We start from the raw sequence: 22598 nt of genomic DNA, 5'->3' as shown, positions 1-22598 counted from the left end.
GCCCACGGGCCACCAGTCGAATTGGTCTGCTTTAAATAACTCTCCTCAACAGATAACCTCTTCGTTTCACAATGTTGTGAAAGCAGCAGGCATGCTAGGTGCGCAGGTGTGAATGTTAACAAGAGGTTATTTTGCTGATGTTGATGGAGGAAATATTTGAGCAGACATCTACATACATTTCTTGTCTCGCCAATCATAATGCTATCTGGAATTTATGTGGTAACATAAAAACCGAAAGTTGAAAAGTTCAACAGGAAATGCTTGCTGGGTAAAAATATTAAAATGTTGCCGTCTAGCTGTTGTGCACTCATAGACAGCTTCGTGAGTCCTGCAGGTCTGAGATTGGCCCACACAGCCATCAGATAAACTCATCTTTAAGAAGCAGCAGTGGAAGGCACTGTCAGATGCTACAGATAGCAATATGCAAAAAAAAAAAAAAAAAAATGTGTCCGTGAGTTGGTGTGTGTGTGTGAGAGAGAGAGGAAGAGACAGTAACAGGGAGTTTGAGAAATAGTTAGTAATGGCAACAGACTGTGGGCTTTTGACACTTCAGCTCATCATTTGCTCATCCACATCATGACTTCTGCGGCCCACGTTAATCATCACACACACACACACACACACACACACACACACACATTGTACTGTCAGCTGCATCGATTGTGTGGTGGCCAGTGGATGAACCTGTCATGGCCAACATAGATCGGACTGGAGGATAATGAAGTCTTCCTGCCCTATCTGACAAGCTCTGAGAGAAAGTGGGAGAGAGTGTGTGTGTGTGTGTGTGTGTGAGGAAGAGAGAGAGGAGAAAGAGAGCGAAAAACAGGGAAAGATGCTCCTGGGACAGCCCACGGGCGTCCTAACCATTGCCTGAATAAATTGGATGGAAAGATGCCCCTTGAGTCGAAGACGTGATCCGTCATGATGTCATCCAAACGAGACTCGCGCAGAGGGAGAGGTCAGGGTGCTAATAAAGACCTAAGCCACACACACATTCACGCGCCGTCGACTCAACGGTAAGTGAAAGCTGACAGTCTTCTGCTATTCTCCTGGAAACATTTTAATCCGGCTGTAACATTACTAAAAAAAAGTCCACTTTACTTTTTTCTCCAACTGTCTCTCCATTATTTTCCTTCCATCCCTCCATCTCTCAGGAGTACGAGCTCCCACCTGCCTTGTTGATGTCTCAGCCCCTTTCTGTCTCATGTAAGTTGTGTGTTGCGTGCATGTTATGCGGTGATTTGCTGCCCTTGTTTTTAAAGAATGAGATCAGTTATTCTGTATTTTTCTTATTGTCAATAAATGATTAAAAAGTAAATAAAACCAGCACTGCGTTGGTCTGTCTCTCCATACTCTGCCATCGCTACCCTGCCTGTGGCTCTCAGCCTCAAGCCCATACATATATCTTTAGAAATGGGTCACACAATGTTTATTGTTTCATCTTGTTTACGACCTACAGTTTATTGAATTTCAAATTTTCGACAAGACATCAAAGAAAAGCCGACAACGCACTCCACAAACAGCACCGACCGAGAGGAAGGAAAACTGAATAGACCACTCAAAGATACATCAAAACAAATAGACCATAGCAAGAATAAACAGCATACAGTTTCATCTTTACCAAAGGCTGAAGAATTTACTGAAACAATAGGCCACTTTTTTAGGAAGCTGCTCAGAGTGAAATAGTTTGTTCATTTTTGATTATTTTCAGCCGTGGATTTATACATATTTGGTGTTTGAGTATTTAGAGCAGAAGAACACACAAGTTAGACAGTTGTTGGAGCGGGACAGTTTTCACACCATTTTTTTTTTTTGCGCTCGGGCATGCTATGACTTTTTCTTACATAATTCTCACTAGCTGCGAGCGCTCCTTTCTGCCCTCTCCGTACCACGCCCGGGACACGCAAAGAGCCGCCTGCTTCCTTTCGTCGCTCGTGTTAACCAATTAGGCTGCTTGGCTCGCAATCTGTAGCGATCGTTCTGGCATATGTTCTGTTTTCTCTTTGAGCGCTCTGGCAGAAAAGAAATCCACAGATACACACACTGATGATCTGTTAGAAATAGCGTCACTGCTACATTTTAATTCCGCGGACATAAGCAGGCACACGCGTACGCACAGGCTGCAGGCAGCAGAAAAAAAAAAAAAAAACAATCCCTGCAGATCAATACAGAAGTCTATGGTCCTTAACGTCACTGTTGCCGAAGAGACAACGTCCCACTTATCCAGAATACATAACAGGCTACATGTTATAAATTCATTAGTTTATTAAATAGGTCAATTCTATGTGTCATTAGAAAGGAACAGAGGAGCAGAATTGACAGGTGCGGAGAAACAGGCTTCTGAACAGCCAGGCTGCTGCGCTGCCAACTCCTGATCAATATATCTGTCTCTCTAGCTGCTGAACGCTCCACTATGTTCATCAGCTAGTATCTATATGTCATTCTGCTGTTTGGTGAGGTTGCACACAGTGAGTTTATTAGAGCTGGTGTTGCCACAAACAGCTGCATAAAATCAGTTTGATGGGAGCCTTGACACTGCAATCTCAATTATGCTAAAATACTCCTGAGTCCTATTGGACACTCAGGCAGATGGTCGCTCACCGCGAGTCCGGGTCTGCTCCCAGGTTTCTGCCTGTTAAAAGGCATTTTTTCCCTCCACGCTGTCAACAAGTGCTCGCTCATGGTGGAATGTTTTGTTGTGATTTATAAGCACAATTGCCTTGACTTGGCATAGTCTGATGATGATGAATTCTCTGTGCTTTAGTCAATATGAGTGACCCCTCTCATATTACATCAATGTAACCTCATACGACTGCTTGTATGACAGCCTCTGAAGAGTTATGCACAATTTTTCAAACTTAATCCTCTGAATGTCGAGTAGCACAAGCAAAACAGTGAGTCAGGATGGCTTCTCGCAATACTCAGCTTGCAGCTGCAGCACCTAAGTCACACTCATATGAACACAGCCTGATTACACATAATTAGCTGACCAGTTTTTAATATGAGAATATTTATAAGCGCAGCTTTAAATGTACTACAGTGTGCCTAAATGCAAAGGGGAATTCATCCATCAAGAAGTACAATAAAACAAATGAAAGACTAAATAAGAGAATTAAAAAATAAAGTTGTCTGAGCTGCAAAGAGTAAATGACTGTCCCCTGTCCCTCTGTCTGAAAATGACTTTACATTCAGGAAACTACACGCTGACAATTTTAATCCATCTTCCTTCAGCACAGACCTGACACTTACTCTTCTTGTATTCCCTGTGGGCAGCCTCTCTATCTATTTCTCCTTCTCTCTCCCTCTCACCTTTGCCTCACTCGCTCGCTCACAGTGACATGTGTGTCGCCTCCTGAACAACATTTCAATGTAAAAATAACATTTTTGAACCTGCAGGTTAACCACAGAGCCAAGTTTAATGTACTTGTTATATAACAGTACATTTCACACGGTACTGCAGAATCCAAACTTCATCGGCCGCTTTGTTGAACAAACGCGGCGTGACCGCACATACACAAGTCACTCTCAGCACCGAGTGATAACAGCTTTGTGTGACATAATCGTCGGGCTACAGAAATCTTTTCCCTCCGCTGCAGTTGTATTTTCTCCATCTAAGACCATCAAAAAGCTGCTGCTGCCCGGAGCAGAGGGCAGCTGAAAAAGTGATGCTGCTAGCATGGCACATTCATAACGCTGTAAACTGTCAGGATGGCGAAAAATGACCTTATATGTGCTGTATGTGTGAATGTGTGTGTGCATTTGTGCAGGTGTGAAAGGTAAAACTGTCAAAACATCCATTTATCAAAGAGCCCATGAGGTCTCAGCAACGTTTTCTCTCTCTCTTTCTCGAACATAACACAGGCACATAGACTATTCGAGGCACCGTGTACGTCACACATTATGAACAGTGTCTGTGTTAAAGACAAGGTTCAGAATTGTTCAAGTTTATCTAAACTCGACACTTATAGTTATAGGCTATTGGTCAGTTCGGCCCAAGTTAAAGGTACCATATTGTGCGAAGTGAGATTTCTATGCCTTTTTCGACCATAAAGCATGTCCTGGTGCTGTATGAGTATTGTGAAAGTATAAAAACATTCCATCTACAGAGGAATGCACAGAGCCCAATAGAAGGAACTGCCTTTGACTGAGCCACCAGGACTTCTGTACACTTTTGATGTCACAACTATAAAGTCACTGACCTCAGCAACGCACCCAGCACGGACATGGTCGCAAAAACACAGACAGCGCTGCTGTGGAAACGTGGAGGGTGGTGCCTGCTCTGGGATGTGAGAGCTGACCAATCAGTGCAGACTAGCCTTTTTACTTTTAGCAAGAGTGCCTTAAAGAGACAGGAGCGTTCCGACAGAGGGTGAACGGAGGAGCTGACAGTATGAGGAAAATAATGCATTTTAGAGTATGTGACTCCAAGGATTAGACTCCTTGGTCCCAGCAACAAACCTACATGCGACTACCAAAATGCATCATTCTGCCACGACTCAGAAATATTGTCCATGGAAACACAAAAAAAGGAATTAATACTCACAGATAACTACCCCAAGATATACACTTAAACTCACTCTGCTCATATTAGCTTCGACTGAACTTTAAAATGCCCCTTTTTTTTTTTTTTTAGGACCATACATTTTATCCCCCAACCTTTACAATGTAGCCAAGGAAGCATGGGGGAACTGTTGTGAAACAGACTTCAAAAAATGGAGCCTATTGTCTTACGACACAAACTCTCAAGTTCTTGATGAATGCTTCTTGTTAAAGCACGCAGTAAATGAATCCCGTAGCAAAAGCACTTAAAAATGTTGTATTTAGCCGTGCAAACCGAACCAACGGACTTTGGTACTGTTCTGTTTCCACTCAGCGTGGCTGAAAGAACTGAAATCAGAAGCGGGCCCACGGCAACAAAGTGCTGCTGCTGCTCTGATAGCGTTGCTGAAGACTCATTTTGAATGCATCATTATCAAGCTCAAAACATACCCAGTCTACAGCGGCACTGAGAACTGCGAGTAAATCAAACCTTCTACTTGGAGGACAGTAGCTCCTTCAGTGTAGTGACTTACACTGTACAAGTGCAGCTCTTCTAACAAACTCCATGCACACAGATAAATACACACTATCCCTGTCAGTTGTCACAATGGGAGCAATCTCAGTTGCGTGTACAAGCAGTAATGTATTGTTGGGCGAGGTGAACACCAATCTGTATTCTGACTATTTGATCTCAATATGGCAGATGTACCAATCGCTGAATATGCTGCTGATTACAGGCAGCTTAGAGACACTATTTATAGATATTTGGCCGGTTACTTACATTTTCTCTCAAATCGCTCTTTCACATTATCTATTTGTGCTAATGTGCTTACTGCACCAAAATATCTACACTTCTACAACATCTATATAATATCTGCAACAATTAAGTGGAAACAATAACCTCAAAACCTAAAAAACACTTGACTTTGTCATGACTCTGGTTTTATGTCTCTGTATTCATGTTGTTGTGTGTCGTGTGTCTTGTGTCTCATGTTTTGATTTTCCATGCCCTCTTGTGTCATGTGTCCTTTAAGTTCTCCTGTGTATTTTCCCAGTTGCAGTCTGTCTCCCTCTGTCTGTCAGTGTTTTGTCCTCCATGCTCCTCCCTCTCGTTACCTCACCTGGGCTCCTCTCTCCTCACCTGTTCCTTGTCTGGTCATTAGTCTGTGTATTTAGTCTGTGAATCCCCTGCACTCCTTGTCCGTTCATTGTCTCTGCCAGTGTCTGTTCATGCACCTGTCCATGTCTGCGTATGTTCATGTTCCTGCCTTGCCTCCTTTCGTGTCTCATGGTATGTGTTGGATTTTGAGTTTTGCGATCTGCATTTTTGATTTTGTACTTTGTCCTTTTGTTTGCACTTTGTTTAACTCTCTTGGTTGCTACTTTGCTTTTGTCTCGTTTTTGGTCTTGCTCCTTTGGTTTTTGTACTTCAGCTTTAGTTTTATTAAAGCTCGCCTTTCGTTCCCCTCATTGCTGCCTCTTGTCCTCTGATTATCTGCATTTGGGTCCAACTCCTATATCTCCATAGTTTTCCCCTTTTTACCCTGGCCTGACAGACTTTAAAAGTAATCTAGAACTTAATATAGTATAACCAGTATATCAATGATCCTGTTTGCCTGTGGAATGGTTCATGTTGTTTTGGAGCATTCATCATTTTGTTGCTCCCGTCCTGACTTGTTTGAGACGTGTTGCTGCCAGCAACTTCAGAATAAGCATATCATTACAAAAATCAATGAATGTGATGACGTCAAACATTAAAAACAGCATTTTGTCTTTGTACTGTTTTCAATTTCCTATACGGCATAAAGGACCAGCAAATGCCATTTATTTATTTATGCTTTACATGTCTCAACTTTTTGGAATTAGGGAAAGCTGTGTGACTACTTCTGTCAGCTCTTCCACAATGGAGGGTAGAACTACAACATCGAAGAAAAACCGCAATTGTACAAAACAAATTTAGTTTTTTCTGAAAAATGTAGAAACTATTGAGAAGCGAAAGGAGCTAGCTTTCAGTCTAATAATTCTCAGCGCGCAGTAGCAGTAATATGGCAAAATGCTAATTATTTTTAAACACAGTTGCCAACTCAACCTGACTTTACTGGAATTAGCTTCTTCAGGTTTCTAGGCACTGTACATCGTGATTGAGAGATGGACAGGAGAAGAGAGAGAAGCACAAAAGACAATTCAGAAGAGTTTTTTTTGACATTTTTAAAGGACTGGGGCAGGCGTTTAATAAAATTCGCCACATTAATTTTTGTGTAGTTCACCAGGATTGAAACAATTTCCCCATCAAGAGGATGGTGGCATAAAATTACACCTGAATGATGATGAATGATGTTTTATGCCAGAGATTTAGGCAAGTTCATGCTGGAGTGGAGATATTTTCTTCATTTCATTCTGAGAATTGAAAGTAGAACATTTATTTGAAAGTATTTGACATGAATATACTGTTGCAGTGTATTTATTATGATGTTAGTATCAGCCTTTAAAATTCATCAGAATGCAGGAAAAAAAAAGTCTATGAAACACTTATTTTTCTGGGGACTGTCCTCCAGGCTGCTGCTTTGGTTTTACAATTTTCCATATTTTGAGGTCTCCAGGATAGCAGTTTTCATTCTAAGGTATCCAAAGACTTAGTTTAGGATTAACTATCAAGCACTTATTACAGTGTGTAGAGTGAGCCTAGTGGCTCCTTAACGTAAGTGCCCATAATGATTATTTTCTATTGTGGATTTTTTTATAATATTTCACCACAAAGAAACAGGCAGCGAATTATATTTCACACTGTATTTTTAAACATCTGATTGACTCCCATGTGGATTCAAGCTGACAAGAACAAAACATCACACAGCTCGTTTCAACAACCTCAGATCCTTTGCCATTCAGCACAAGATGCACACCTTATGTAACCGCACCATAATGCCACAGAGCTGAGCTCCAGCTATAAATCCATTCACACGTCACATGTGCAGGAGCTCGCTGCGCAAAATCGTCTCTCATCAGGTTTGGAGCGAATATTTCTGGCACACTGAACCAATTAAATGAAACATCATGAGCTGAGTTTATGTAATCTAGATGTTATAACATGCTGCCTGTCAGGACGGAGGAGATTCACGCCTCCCGCTGATTTCACACAGAAGGAGTCATTTCGCTCAAAACTCTAATCCAATTCTTCCAGCTCTTTTCTCAGGACTTGAAAGACAATCCATCTGTTCCTTCTGGCCGCTGTTCAATCACACCGCCTTCTGTTGTGTGGGCCGGAGGTGAGTTAAATGTTTCTACCACTTCACTGACAGCCGGGGGAGTTGGGGACACGGTGGCATCTCGCTGCTATAAAGATCACTGCAGGAGTCCTAATTCATCACCCCAGGCATCATCATGTGGCATTACAATATGCTAATGTGGCGACGCCGTGCCCTCGCTGTCACCTCGTTCGCTCCCTTTCATCTCTCTCCGTCTTCCCTTCACCTCCCCCTCCTCTTCCTCCCCCCTGGGGGCTATGGCTCCCCCCTTCTGTGATCTGCACCTTTCTGCCAATATGTGGAGGGGGCTGCAAGTGGTGTCGCAGCTGATGTTAGAATTAGGTGACTGGTGTGTATAGTTGTCTGGCTGCACCGGACGAACATGTAATTAGCCCGTGGTGTCAGCGTTACAACCGGATCCCATTTAATAAGCGCAGACTCCCCCTCGACTGGAAAATCACTGCCTCACATGCCTTCAGACGGGATAAAAATAGGAATACCTTTGCAACAGGTGTCGCTTTGTGGTGGAAATTTCTGCTGTTGGGTTTTCACAGAGACACGGTTACAATAAGGATTAGCCAGCAAACATGCTGATGGAGTTTATTTCATTCACAAGGGTTTTTAAAGCTATTTGAATTCTTCCTGTTATGTGAAAGTGTTACACTCAGACAAAAACCTCTGCGGACAGTTTGTTCTTACCCCATGTGAGGGATACGTTAGCCAGCCCCAGTCTCCTGTGATGGTCGTCGTGTCCAGAAGATTCACTGCAGAGAGAGCACAAACAACAACAGAGACGGTAAGTGATGAACTTTAAATGATTGTTTTTCCCCGTCGTGCTCCATCCATCCTGTCCTTCATCACCATCCTCTGTGAGCACTGGCACCTGACAGAGTCACACACACACGGGCGTACACCTGTCTGACAGGTGTGACTGATGAGGCTGGACGGTCGTCACGGCAACTCTGAGCTGGGTGTCACAGCGTGTGATGTCACCTTGACCTTGTTCACCCTCTGAGCCCTCAGAGCAGGGACCTCAGAGGTAGTCTCAGAATAGAACAGGAAATGAAACGTTTACCGTTGAATGTACAGCAGGCGGGGTGGCCGTAAGCTTTAAAGTTTTAATTAATGGCTCAACATGCATTATTATAAAGATTTCAATTCAAAGTGCAAAAGACAGGTGTCAGTGAGTGAAAGCAACACTATATACAAATAAATCCAACCACCCAGGAATTGAAAAATAACATAAGGTAAACATATAGAGGGTGATATAACTGGCGACACTTTATTTGAAGGAGTGTAAGTTGCCATCACAAAGAAATCTTAAACAGTGTTTAAAACAACTTTATGTATAAAATGACATCACCGATTAAATGACACACATAAACATTGATAAAGACTGCTTCATGTCCATGACAGGTGTGATGTCATAGTTATAAGGGTGTGATGTCATAATTGTAATGCGGCTGCACTCGTAAATGCATAAATGATGGTCAGCTGTCGCAAAATTCACATTATTATTATTATTTATAATTTATTATTATCATATAGTATTCATATCCAGAAGTCTGGCTTTGCTGTGACTATATTGTCCATTTTTACGAATGCCCCATAAATAAACAAAATACTGTCAACAAAAAAATCCCAAAATAATTTGACAATCATTGACACCATCACGGCAATTATTATTGATTTAATTCAAAACAATAATACTGAGAACTTCATATGTCTAAGGGATTTCAGTTGTTGACTTAGGCGTATTCGTCAAGTTTAATGAGTTTTAAAGAAGTGTTTTTAATTTTCATACACAGTACTGTTAGATATGTTACTGTCACCTACCCCTATCTTCTAGTTTTTTTAAAAACAGATTTATTTCTCTGCAAGGACAAATCCATTGCTAAATATAGCTAAATTAGCTTTGCTCATGGTAAATGCAGAGTTTAGCTGTAGCTAGCTAGCAGACCATTGACTGTACTTTACGGACTGATAGCTTGGCTTCGTATCAGAACTTACCAGAAACCACATTTCTTTCTGTTACTTTCCTTCACTTTGTCCTTTTTCAAAAAAAAGGAAACATGTCAGAATCACATACGTAGAAGCCTCTTTACCTCTTTTTATGCTTCTTAGCGGTAATTCACGTCCGTGTGCACCTACTCACCTTGGCACCGACTTTGAATGAAAACTCAGCGCAGTTATTATTCACCTCACATTCTGTCTGGACACACCTTTACATTTGAGTGGCAGGATTTAACAAGGAAGACGGATGGACAGACGAGGAAAAGGTGGATGAAGAACTAAGCGAACCACTAATTCTACCCACTGGCAGAGTCCATATCTTCCACGCTAGCAGGTTTGTGTGTGTGTGTGTGTGTGTGTGTGTGTGTGTGTGTTTGTGCGTTTCTCTCCTCTCTGCAACACTTCTAGCTAATATGATCTCTGCCCCAGGGCTGCTTGTCAGGCAACCAAGTGATGTTCCTCACATTAGAATGAGTTTAACAAAACACTTCACACTTCTTAGCTTTCCGTCTTTCATCCTTCATCTTTCTGTCTGACACTTGCTCTCTTCCTGTCTCTTCTGCATGTTAAAGCTACAGCGGTTTTTTGCCTTGAAGCAGGAAGTGAACTGCACGGCCTGGCCTCCTCCCCCTCAGCTGGCCGAGTTCATGTCCGTATACTTTTTACCCATACTGATGAGTTTTCAGACACACATTCAGCATCGCTCTTTGGTCACTTAGAAAACGCAGCAAACTCAGAGTGCAACAAATATTTGACATCAGATGTTTTGAATATGGAATGTTTTCTGGTTTATTAGTCCACTGACAAGAAGGACATTACTTTTATACTACTTTATATAACACTTTATAACATAGGTGTACTGAAAAGCGAAAGAAAACAGCAGCTCCCACAGAAAGTCACACTTCAACAAAAAGACGACCACCCACAAAGTTTGAGTGAGAGGTGGCTCTGTCATCTGCAGAAAACATTGTGATGAGTACTTAAAGCATCTGCGCAGCCATTCTACACTCACACAAGTGTTCTCCCTTCTGCCTGATTACACCTCCTCTCTGGCTACCTCTATCTGCTTAACTTTTACTCCACCTGCTAGGATGGCACCACAAACATCAACAGGACATACACATCCAGTAGACATACAGTTAGAGTTCTAGTCAATATCCACTGTTCTTTTAACCCTGCTGTTTGGGCTCAATCAACTCCTGAGAAAACTATGTTTTTCTTTAGCTGCTAAAGTATCCGCTGCTAAACTTAGCTAGTTTTTAACTTTGTCTGCCGTTTAATAATCCAACTGGAAGTAGATCAGTAGTTCATTTTGGTACAGTGCTTAGGAGATGTGTCATCCATCTTTATACAGTATGTCAATGGCAGTACTTTGGCACCACATACCGCCAGTATGTATGCTACCATGGTCACTATGTTAACGTCTAACGTCTAATGTCTGTAATGTTTGCCATGTCCACCATGTCAACACCACGTGTTAGCATGCTAACATTCGCCAAGTACCATTAACCACAAAGTATATCTGAGTCTGACTGGATTGTCATTAGTGTTCATCGTACTGTCATCAACACATTTAAAGTTGACCTGATGATATAGCTCAGGGAATCATCACACTCACACTCTGAGGACCATGAATGTCTACAGTACAGGATGTATAAGCAGTACATTCAGTTGGCTGGTGGCTTGGCATGATTCACTACTGCTGTGTCTAATTTTGTCTTGCGTAGCCGCTTCCATTTCATCTGCACTGTGTCAGTGCTGGAGAATGGTCTGGCTCCACCAATTCTCATTCTGGTACGGAGGAAAAAACACCCTCGCTTTTATGTAATTCTTTAAAACCAAACAAAATCATCATTGGTGGCACCAAAGCGAAGACAGTAATCCTGCCTGCAAAATAGCCTAGCGTCGCGGAGAACTTCTTTTGAGTGGAGTATCATCATCCCTACAAAAGAAATGTAATGTTCAGTTTAGTACTGTTACCAACCAGGTTAGGGTAAGGGTTAGGGTAACCTTCCACTTTCAGCATGTAGGCATGTAACAGTGACATGCAGATAGCTGAAGGAAGAGGGGATTGCCACCTGCGATAGGTGCCCAATGACAGACTTTATGCCAAAAGTCTAAATCTAGCAAGTCAGGGTTGGTCTCAAGAGACTCAACAATCAACTTTCTTTCTCCAGAATCGCTTACCCCACATTTCTGTAAACTTTGGGGAATTTACAGACTCCCAGTATAGCTCTGCGCATCTTCAGCCTGAAAAAATATCTAATCAGCTGGAATAATTGAAAACACCTGTGTGGGCACAAATGATGTCCAAATAAAGGAGATGCAGATCACTTTATTAAATCTATCCCAAGCAGTCTGGCTCCAAATAGCAGGAGTCAGCCATTCTGAAAATAATTAACTTTAATAGCAAGGTGTCTTGTACCATGCCGGTAAACTGCAGACAGGATGCTTAAGCTTAACAACCTGTGCAGAAGCAACGCAAAGAGATGAGATCGGGGTTAGTTAGTGAAAATAAGTTGAACCCTTAACTGCGCTTGGTTGCTGCTGGTTTGGAGAGAGTTTTGTGTCTCGCTCTGATGTGTGAATTTGCCACTTCCTGCGGGTCAAGAAGCGTCTACACCCACAATTCACAGAGGCAAATAGGATGAGTTTAAAGCACGGTAATGGGGATGGAGCACTCTTGTCTGCTGCAGCTCCACTTCATGATTTAGGATAATAAGACAGAATTATTTTTCCATAAAAATCTTGCCAAGTGGAGCCTCGTGATCTTTTCTCTGCTGCTTTCCACACAAACACACACACGCAAACACTCGTGTGTTGTAATTAGCTGGTGTGTCACTCCTCCTAATTTGAGCACTGGGCCGCTGAGGAGGGCAGTGGGTCAGAACACATAGACAGATGGCAGTGCCACCATCCTCTCATCCCTCCATCCATCCCTCCCCCATCTACCAGCCTTCTCTCTGCCTCTCCCTCCCTCAGGGCGCCGACATCCCGCCGTCTCGTATTGATGATGCGGTGGCCCCTCGCACTCTAGCCAAGGTCACAAATGGATGCCGCCAATTACACTCCTCTGAGTGCTCTTCATTGGCCCGCCAAAGTGACATAATGAAAGCAGCGTACTGGCGCAAGTGGATTTAATAATTCTTCGACGCGCCGAGGGAATTCTCCTCAGCTATACTGTTATTATTAAAGGACAAGAAAAAAAGGACAAATATATCCCCTCCCTGAATCCGAAAACATGCGAGGCGGTGTGTTATCTCCACAGCAGTCCGTATGAAGATGCACAAGCCGCTCCCAGTGGTATTAATTTAATTTCCGCTCAAATGAGAAATCCCTCTGTCTTTGAAGGTGGTGGGAGTCATTTATCTAATTTGCTCTTGCTGTCTGAATTATGACTTGTGTACAAGCGATAGGGTTTAGCGGCATGCCTGACGCTTTGCTTTAATGTGACAGGAACTGTGTGAATAAAGCAGAGGACGAGCAGTAATTAGCAATTTTTGTTTATTTCTCCTCGCACACTTCTTCTCATCTTACATGGAGGAAAAACAGGAGCGACGCCCAGTTCTCCGCACACCACCCGTCATGAACAGAGTTTTGCTTGTGTTCAACTGTGTCAACCTAAATTTCAGATTTTGTCACGAAGGGCGCTCGCTCACTTGAGGTAGCGTTTCTCTGACTGACTAACCCACATCACACCTTAATGAGAACTAGAGCCACAGTCCCGTAACTCCAACCGAAAGGCTCTGCAGCAGTGAAGTGGTTAAAGCCTCCGTTTGGCGGTGGAAGCGGGTGGAGCAACCAAGTGCCTCTCCTCCTCAAGGACTCCGGGCTTGAAATTGAGTTTGTTCCTGTTTCACAGTGTTCTGTTCATAACAGAAACACAAACCGCCAATACAGGCCCTCTGCACATCCCACCGCGCCGCCGCCACCGCCACCAGTTTCTCTCTCGTCCTCTCCACCCTGTACTCCTCCACATCTTGGTAAGCACCAAATGAAAAAGCTGTCCGCCAACTTGAGAGCTTGTTTTCGCTCGCACAGAGACACACCACATATTTCCCAGGGCGGTGGTCAACTTTCCTCCCTCATTACTTTTCCTTCCCCGGCCGCGACTCAATCTGGCCAGTAGGTTAGCAGGCGCGTGGACGCCTGCGGCCCGGCATTGATGTTGTGGCATGTTTCAAATCAGCCGGGCCCGCAAATGATGTTGAAATGCAGTGACGTGCACACACACACACACACACACACACACACACACACTCTCTACCTGTCCCTATCAGTGGTCAGGGGAAGCTGAAAGAGGGAGTGTGTCTGAAGTCAACATGGAAGAATTATGGGCTGTCTTTGAGGAAGTGGAAGTGTTTGCCTGCAGCACCTGCAGTGATTCCATACAGCCGACAACAACAATGTCGCCTTAAAACACACACACACACACACACACACACACACACACACACACACACACACACACACACACACACAGAGAGAGAGAAGGGGGTCTATAGAAAGAAGAAATGGCGGAAAATAACTGAAGCTCAAAACCTCATTTCCACCCCAGAAGACATGGCCATACATTTCAAAGTAAAAAGTGCAACTATTATTCTACACCAAGTGTCTAAGCACACACAAAAACACACAAACACACATAGTATATACTATACATACATACACGCAGATGGAAAACAACATGCAATCAAAAATGTGCATTGTACCATTTAAAAAAAGAAAAAAAAAAGATACGATGACAGACATGTTCAGCATATATACACACTCACAACATGTACACACAGGCGGCTGACACATACTGTATATGAACACACACACACACACACTAACACACAGACATGTTGATGGCACAGCTCTCGGGCCAGACAGGGACTGTGACAGCTGTGTAATTATCTCATCAACACCTCCCATCTCTAACAAGCTTCTCCTTCTCTTCTCTCTCTTCTCGCCGCCTGTAAAGCTCCTCATCAGCGCCGCGACCAGAGGAGACGATAAAAGCCTTCGCAGAGATGAGAGGAGCTCCGCCAAAACACCACACACTCTGCCTCTCGCTGATTTTCACACACACACACACACACACACACACATGCTCTATCTCACTGACACACGGAGACAGACAGACTGCCATCTTCTGTCCTTTTTACTTTTGTTTCGCTTTTGCTCCCCAAGTCCTAATGCCAATTCCCCACTCTCCAATTACGAGAGCAAGTCCACATAAATTACCACCTCTCAAAAAAAGGGGGGGAAAAAAACCACTCTCAGCCTTTGTTCATTCAACACACCAATACAAAATGACTTGAAATAATTGTTTTCATCGCCCCACCCTCCTCCTCCTCACAGATGCAAGTTTATGTACTCGGTTTTTTCCACACTAATGCTGATGATGACTGGTGATAGGTTAGGGGAAGTGAGCGGAAACTAAATTAGACATGTGAAATGAAAGGTGGAATACATTTACAGTGAGGGTGTTCAACGACTCCTTTGATTCGCAAATTGTTAATTTGGCGCCGGTGAGCAAATAGAGTAGAGAGGAGCACAGAGGAAGGGGTTCATGTTACTGCTGCGCACAAGGACACTCAAGTACACAAGCATGGCGGCTGCTTAAAGCCAGGCCTTGCAAGAGTTTTCAGATCGAAGCCATAAATATAAAAAGCAAGACTATGACACCTTAGGCCTGACTAGGCTACATGATGAACTTTGTGCAGTGTAATTTTCATTTCGGGAAATAACAATGTCACCTAGTTGGAGAAAATACATTTATCATAACTTTGCACGGAGCTATAACCAGGATATTTAGGATTAGGTTCTAAATCAGTGTTCGATTTGGGCGCAGCCCTAATCTTTGATGGCGGCCAGTGGAAAGGTACTTTACAGGAACGCGAGAATGCAGTGTCTACATGCAAAACCATACTATCGGTACATTCAAATTCATGCAGAGAGTATTTGCAGCATTGTCTAGTTAAACACAAATTATCACGTACATAACGTAGGTGTGTTTGTAACTGAAGTCACAGTGGTATTGTCAGTGGGGGTTCTAGACAAGTTTTAATAGGGGGGGCAGGTTGGGGCCAGCTTTTTTGTTAGGGGGCACATACAACCCGGAAAAAAGGATAAATCCCTCATTGAGACAAAGCAGTGTTTACAATTTCAGCAATTTTGATTGGGTAGTAAACTGCTGAGACACTTTATTTCAGCCTTTCCCTTCAAAACAAAATCATTGCAAGAAATCTGTCATTGTATTATTAATGCAGACTCCCTGTCAGGGGGGCCACAGGGGGGTCCAAACTCAGAGTTACGGGGGCACTGGCCCCTGTTGGCCCCCCCCTAGAACCGCCCCTGGGTATTGTAGTTATTTTGAGACAAACCAAGAAGGTTTCCTAAACCTTACCAAGTAGTTGCCAAAACTTACAGTGAGTAAACTGGGACAGTGAGGCTAAATGCTAACACGCTTATTGTGTGGTAGTATGCTAATGTTTGGTAATTGCTGTACCGCTGTATAGAAATTTGTCTGGTGCTGATGGAAGTGTCATTATTTATAATTTGTTTATTGGACAAATGAAAGTTTTGACTGGATGATGGTACCGGATGAAAAGTCTGAGGTTCCCAGAGTCATTAGAATTCATCCTATGGTTTTTGAGATATTTCAGTCTGCGCGAAAGTGGAAGACCAACTGGCCAACCAACCAATATAGCAACGCTTACATTTCTTAAGCCACACATCTAATTTAGTTTTAGTTTAAAGTTAACTCAATTTTTTCATTATTATTCATAAAATATATCAGAATCACCACCAATACCACTCTGGTTATTATTTAGTTCCATTTTTTAAATTGAATTTTAATATATATTGACCCACGTCATATACACGCCATATAAACATAAACTTAAGGCAACAAATGATTTATTTTAAAACCTATTTTCCTAAAAACCTATTTGTAACTAAATACAAGTCATATTTTTTCACTCAGATGGAGCTTTCATTTTGGAACACCGAGCATTCCCTGCTTTCAAAACACAAAGTCTGCTCTGTGTTGGACGAGATGTAAACAGAGCACCAGTAAAAAAATTGTTTCTGAACTGACAGTTGGAAAGTTTACTCAGCCAGTAATCTCTTTCATTTCACAGGGTAGGAAACAGAATCATGCCGCGTTGTGGTTGACAAATGGGCTGTAAATAAACCAGAACACATGGGAGCACAACTCTAAGCTGGGCTCACACCCAATACATACGGCATTTGTGTTACTGCAACTGATTTCTCACAACCAGACATATGCCATTATGCCAGCTTTTTACTGTTTTTTTTTTAATTTTGTTTTGTGGCCACCTTTCTCCCCTATGATTCACTTGTTCGTTATGGTCTTAAATATTCCAATTAATTCTAAACCTTGTATAAAGCAGCAGTAATGACAGTTACAACAATAATAATACCTTTTTATTTATATAGCACTTTTCTTAACAAAGTTACAAAAGGCTTTAGAAAAGAAGAGAAGAAAAATAAACAATTGTACATTTTAGATGACTTTTTTAAGGAATATATGTATTTTTCATGACATGTTATTATTATTTATTATTTGCTGATTAAGTATTCTAGTATTCATGAATACTTTTCTTTACTTTCCATAAAAAACAAATCCACAAACAAACAATCCACCGATGAAGCCCATGAGACAGAAGTGAATTCACTATGTGGACCTTGAGTTAAGGATTTTTTGTCGGACCCCCATTTCAAAGTTCAAGAGTGAACCCTTAAGCAGAACTGTTTGGAAACACTTTCATAAACCTTTTAAACCCACTGACAAATAAATCAATGGAGAAAAAAAACTAATAAATAAAACAATAAATCTTTCCAATACTGTTAAAAAGGCAGCAGTAAACCTTTCCTTGTCAAATATTTACGACAGACAAATTCTGAGGAAGGAAAGATTGGTCTTGGCCAGCTCTGACCGTCCACTCTTGTAGGGATTTGTTTTTTTCCTGTCTGATCAGAGACACAGGCTCCCGTGGGCAAAGAGCAGTATAGAATAAATCTTCTTACATTCCATGTGTAATCAATGCACTTCACTTGCTTTAGAACCTTGACTGCACTGTTCGACAGCATTTTATTATTTGTCCCTCTCCAGTTAATTATTTTTAACAGCTCCCTTGAATTCTCTTTGGTGTTGTCCTGCTGTATGTTCTCTCTATGTTGTCTTTGTGTGTCTACCTTGCTTTCATTTAAAATTTCTCTTGAAGGGACAATAAAAGTCAGAGCTGAACTGAAAATGTCCTTGTACGCGTTTACAGCTACATTAAAACATTTACATTATCAGTTTGATTGCTTTTACAGGCTCAAATAGGAGAGCTGAGGTAAAGTGTTTCCGAAGTAAAGTGTTTCTTGAGTTTCAGGTAGCAAAAATTAAATAATAAATATAACCCCACTCAATTTTCCATGCACATGTTTGAAACAAACTTAACCAAAGTGACTCATTCAGGGCATTAAGTATCGCTTAAGTGTAAAGTGAACTTCACTGCGGCTGTCCTCTGTCACAGATCACTACCTTCTCATCAGTGATGAGCATTCAGAGTCACATACAGTGTGTGTGTGTGTGTGTGTGTGTGTGTGTGTGTGTGTGAGAGAGAGAGAGAGAGAGAAAGAGAGTGAGAGAGAGAGGGAGAGTGGCAGCTGCTCTGACACATTTGTTCACTTATCTCTTTATTTATCTCTAATGTCAGTCTGACAAACATCCAAAAGTCCAAATCTTTGTATTCTAACAGCGTTCTGCTGTTTATCTTATGGAAGAGAAAGCCAATAAGAGCAGGGATGCAGGCTGCTGACATGCAGATCTTCTTCATGTCTCCGGGCAACAGAACAAAATGCAAAACGGCTGATGAGCAGCAACATGATGATCCTAATAAAGTCATGGAGATCATGGTGCACACTGGGTTAACTGAGGGAAGGCAAAGACATGTCATGCTCACGTTTGTGAGATACGGTGAAAAAGTCCTTGACATTGTAAAAGAGGCTGCTGGTTTCACTTGGTTGAGAGTGTGGACAGGAAATTAATTGTTTTGTAGAAAAAAAAATGGATGCCCTTGATGCTGTCATGAATTACTAACAATCATTTCAAACTACTTTTGTTGTTCCTCTCCTCCTCCTCCTCCTCCTCACCCCCGAGTCATTCTGCTGTTATTTCTGGTAAGATCCTGCCATTGCTACTTTTACTCTTTAGCCCTTTTTCCACCAAGCAGTCCGGGTCAGTTCAGTTCAGCTCGTTACACATCGGAACGGTTAATTTTGAGTTTTCAGTGTCAAACGTAGTATATGGTCCGTTTCATGACAACGATCGGATACTGAAAGGCACACGCACTCCACCGATTGGTCATTTGGAGCAACCAGAGTTGTCTGTTGTCCGCGCTGTGATGTTGATTTTTGTCAGCAGTCTTTTGTCCTGCTGCCAGGAGCCTTTTTCAGGTGAAGCTTGAAAGTATGTAGTCCAGTGACCCCTTGATTCTACTGGGCACGTCTCTGTTGAATGGTGTGAGTGCAAGGTTTGTTTCGTCCTCCACACAGGTTCACACCCCTCTGCTAGAGCGTCCTGCCTGACATTATTTACTTGTGTGGATTATTTTTATTTCATCACATATCCTTGATTTTTGTGCCTCTACTGTGCTCGAGTAGGCTGTGTAGCAGGGGCGGTTCTAGGAGGGGGGCCAACAGGGGCCATTGCCCCCGTAACTCTGAGTCTGGACCCCCCTGTGCCCCCTCCGACAGGGAGTCTGAATCAATAATACAATGACAGATTTCTTGCAATGACTTTGTTTTGAAGGGAAAGGCAGAAATAAAGTGTCTCAGCAGTTTACTACCCAATCAAAATTGCTGAAATTGTAAACACTGTTTTGTCTGAATGAGGGATTTATCCTTTTTTTCCGGGTTGTATGTGCCCCCCACAAAAAAGCCAGCCCCAACCTGGCCCCCCTATTAAAACTGGTCTAGAACCGCCACTGCTGTGTAGTCAAATCACTTAGTTATTTGTCTGTTTTGGGTGTGTATATTGTTAATATTTCTGATGTTGTTGTGCTGTAGACTGTGAGTCTGCATATTGTTTTTTTGATTTGTTTTGTTTTTTTAATTGACCGGATGCTCTGTGCCACTCCGCTGTCTGACTTCCTGTCTGGAACTATCTGCTCTGTGCAGTTTGATGCGGCTGCGGTCCACCTCCGTCAAGAATAGGTACGACACAGGCCACCTGAGGTGACGATGGCTGAAACACAACGGAGAGGGACCCGGTTTAATCAAGTCGTGAGAGAGAGAGCAGCAGCAAATAGATGGTGAATGCAAGCAGAGCAGGTTGTGTATGTTGTTATCTGGCAGTCATGTACAGAACAGGTCGCAGGGTTTCAGTTAATAAATGCAGCGGCTTCTGAAGAGGGAAATGTAAAAGGGGGTTATCCCAAAGCCAAAGTGGAATTGCAAAGCCAATCTGGTGTTTAGGTACCTGCTTAAGGTTAACATGGGTTACCTAGGGTTCAGTGGGTACTTCCAAACGTACTTTAGTGGAAATGCAGCCATACTTAAAAAAAACTTAAAAGTCTCTCTCTTGAAAATATGTAATATTTTTCTGAATTCTTTTTTCTCGGATTCTTTGTATGTTTCTTTGATCTTACTTCATTTTTCCTTTGATCCCAGTTTTTTTTTTTTCCCCAATCTGACATGTATTACACAACAATACCAGACACTGAACACGTTCATCTTTTACTGTTTGCTCGTTATATCCGTCTGTTACCTTTGTTGCGCTACATACCGTTCCATACGTACTCTGCCATATGTCCCCTTTTTTTTTTGTCGGCGGTGATGCATCTCTATGCTACATCATTTCATCTTCTCCGTTGCTGTTGACACTCTTTCTTTAATTTTTTTTTTCTTGAAGTACCCTCTCAGTATTTGTTGCAGCAGTGGCCCATTTTCCCCACAGGGATCATTAAAACTTCATCTCGTTACCTCTACACCTACACTAACCTTCTTCCCTCCTCCTCCCCGTCTCATCTTTCTCCAAACTCTCCCTGAAGTTTTTCTCCCCAGAGGCTCTTCTTTTCTCACCGCGTCTCTCCACTGTGGTGTAAGCATTTTGTCCTTGGCGCAGAGAAAGCAGTACAGACGGATGGAGGGTAGAAGACTGCTGAGAGACTTATTATGACACTCTGATGCAGACGGTCTCCCCCCCAAAAAAACACTTTGTTTTCAACTTTTCATCTTCTCCTTGTGAACTCTCCTCTGTTTGCATGGTGAGTGCAGGGAGGGAGATCTTAGAGATTTAAAGTGATAAACAGCCAACAAAAGCAAACAGCAACCAGCCAGAAGCACACACACACACACACACACACACAGGGAGACACGAACATACTGCATTTTAGCATATCCCTGTGAAAACCATGTCTGGTGATTTTTATCTTTTCTTTGAAGTGTAAAATCACAGCAATTATGCGATATATAGAGTCAACTGTAAAATGCTATTTATGTGTGAATGCATCAGTATTACCAATCAATTAATGACTACATCAATACTAATCAGTCACAGGGGACATTCTTATACAGAAATAGTACTTTTATGCTATTTAAATGCGCAATGGACAGCTTGTTTGCTTTAACATATCGGTAAATACAGACTGCACAGTGTAATGGATGACACCATCTACATATAGATTGGTTCCCGATAAACCTCGCCTTCCCTGTGCTATTCCGTCGGCCACCGGCTCAAATTTCCTGGGAAAAATGAAGGTCAAATCACAGCACCAAGGAAGTGCTTCTGTTAGGAAGGTCAAGGGAAAATGAAGAGACATCGTTTTCCCTGGTTGCTATCCCCAGGTAGTCGTGGAACAACTTGAACAACTGGAAACTCTACACTGCAATAGAAAAAGAACCCCGCTGATGGAGGTGGCAAAGGAGGAGAAGAGGGAGAGTGATAGAAATCGAGGTGAAAACAAGAGTGAACAGACGGGCATTGACTCGATAGGGAGCGATCCGGTGTTTGCCAAGGTCTGTTCATCATTGATATGTGTTACCACCGAGGCATGAGAGGGTTCAGAACTGGCTTTCTTTCTATAAGATTAGTAAGCAAAGAAACCTGCTTACTTATTTGTACAAACAGGTGTCGACTGAGGTCAGGGTTTCTTGGTCAGATTGAATTAAATTAAATTAAATTCTTAAGGTTGGGTTTTGCTTCAGACAGTAGCCAAGCTATAGCCAACGCTGTCTTTGCAACAGCGGTGCAACCGTTCCACATACTTTTGCACCTCTCCTTAAGTAGGATTGACTAATTTCGACTGCAATCTTACTGGATGATTTTTTTTTGCATTGCTGTATTGGTACCTTTGCTTCTTGGATCAAAGCACATCTTCCATCTCTGTTTTTTCTGATAAGCAGTCACACCTAAAATGAGAAAAATATCTGCACAGCACTGCCATGTTGAGGACATGACTGAACACGTTCGAACCAAAGATATTTATGGTCGAGGAAAGGTGAAAATGTTCTTTTCCAAAAATATCAAATAGGCACATTTGGTAATGAAACAAAACTAATTTAGTCAACAAGTGATACCTGCTACAGAGCTGCTTTAGAATAATTCCAGAAAACAAATATCTTCACAAAGGTATGCCTTCCAAATGAGCTCTAACATGTGAAGTATGAGTAATACACACAGGGACTGTAAATGGACACCCTTCAATGCAGCAAGGCTCCCATGGGACTTCAGCAGACAGCGGAGAGGGATTGAAGGCTTGATTTGCTAGGTCATGTGCTTGACACTCTTTTTGATGATTTTGT

The 22598-nt window shown here is 42.3% G+C and overlaps 1 protein-coding gene across 5 annotated transcripts in view; it reads right to left on the bottom strand.

Moving 5' to 3' along the window:
- epha8 (eph receptor A8) overlaps window positions 1-22598 on the bottom strand; it is a 125838-nt gene that overhangs the window by 89986 nt on the left and 13254 nt on the right. For all 5 annotated transcript variants that reach the window (XM_030420554.1, XM_030420550.1, XM_030420551.1 and 2 more), the window contains exon 2: window positions 8481-8545. In XM_030420554.1, coding sequence (XP_030276414.1) covers window positions 8481-8545 — 65 coding nt within the window. The remainder of the gene's footprint in view (window positions 1-8480; window positions 8546-22598) is intronic.

This window comes from Sparus aurata, chromosome 6 (assembly GCF_900880675.1).
Source record: "Sparus aurata chromosome 6, fSpaAur1.1, whole genome shotgun sequence".
NCBI classification, from domain to species: domain Eukaryota; kingdom Metazoa; phylum Chordata; class Actinopteri; order Spariformes; family Sparidae; genus Sparus; species Sparus aurata.
The sequence above is the reverse complement of the archived record's forward strand: the minus strand, read 5'-3'. Positions and strand labels throughout refer to the sequence as shown.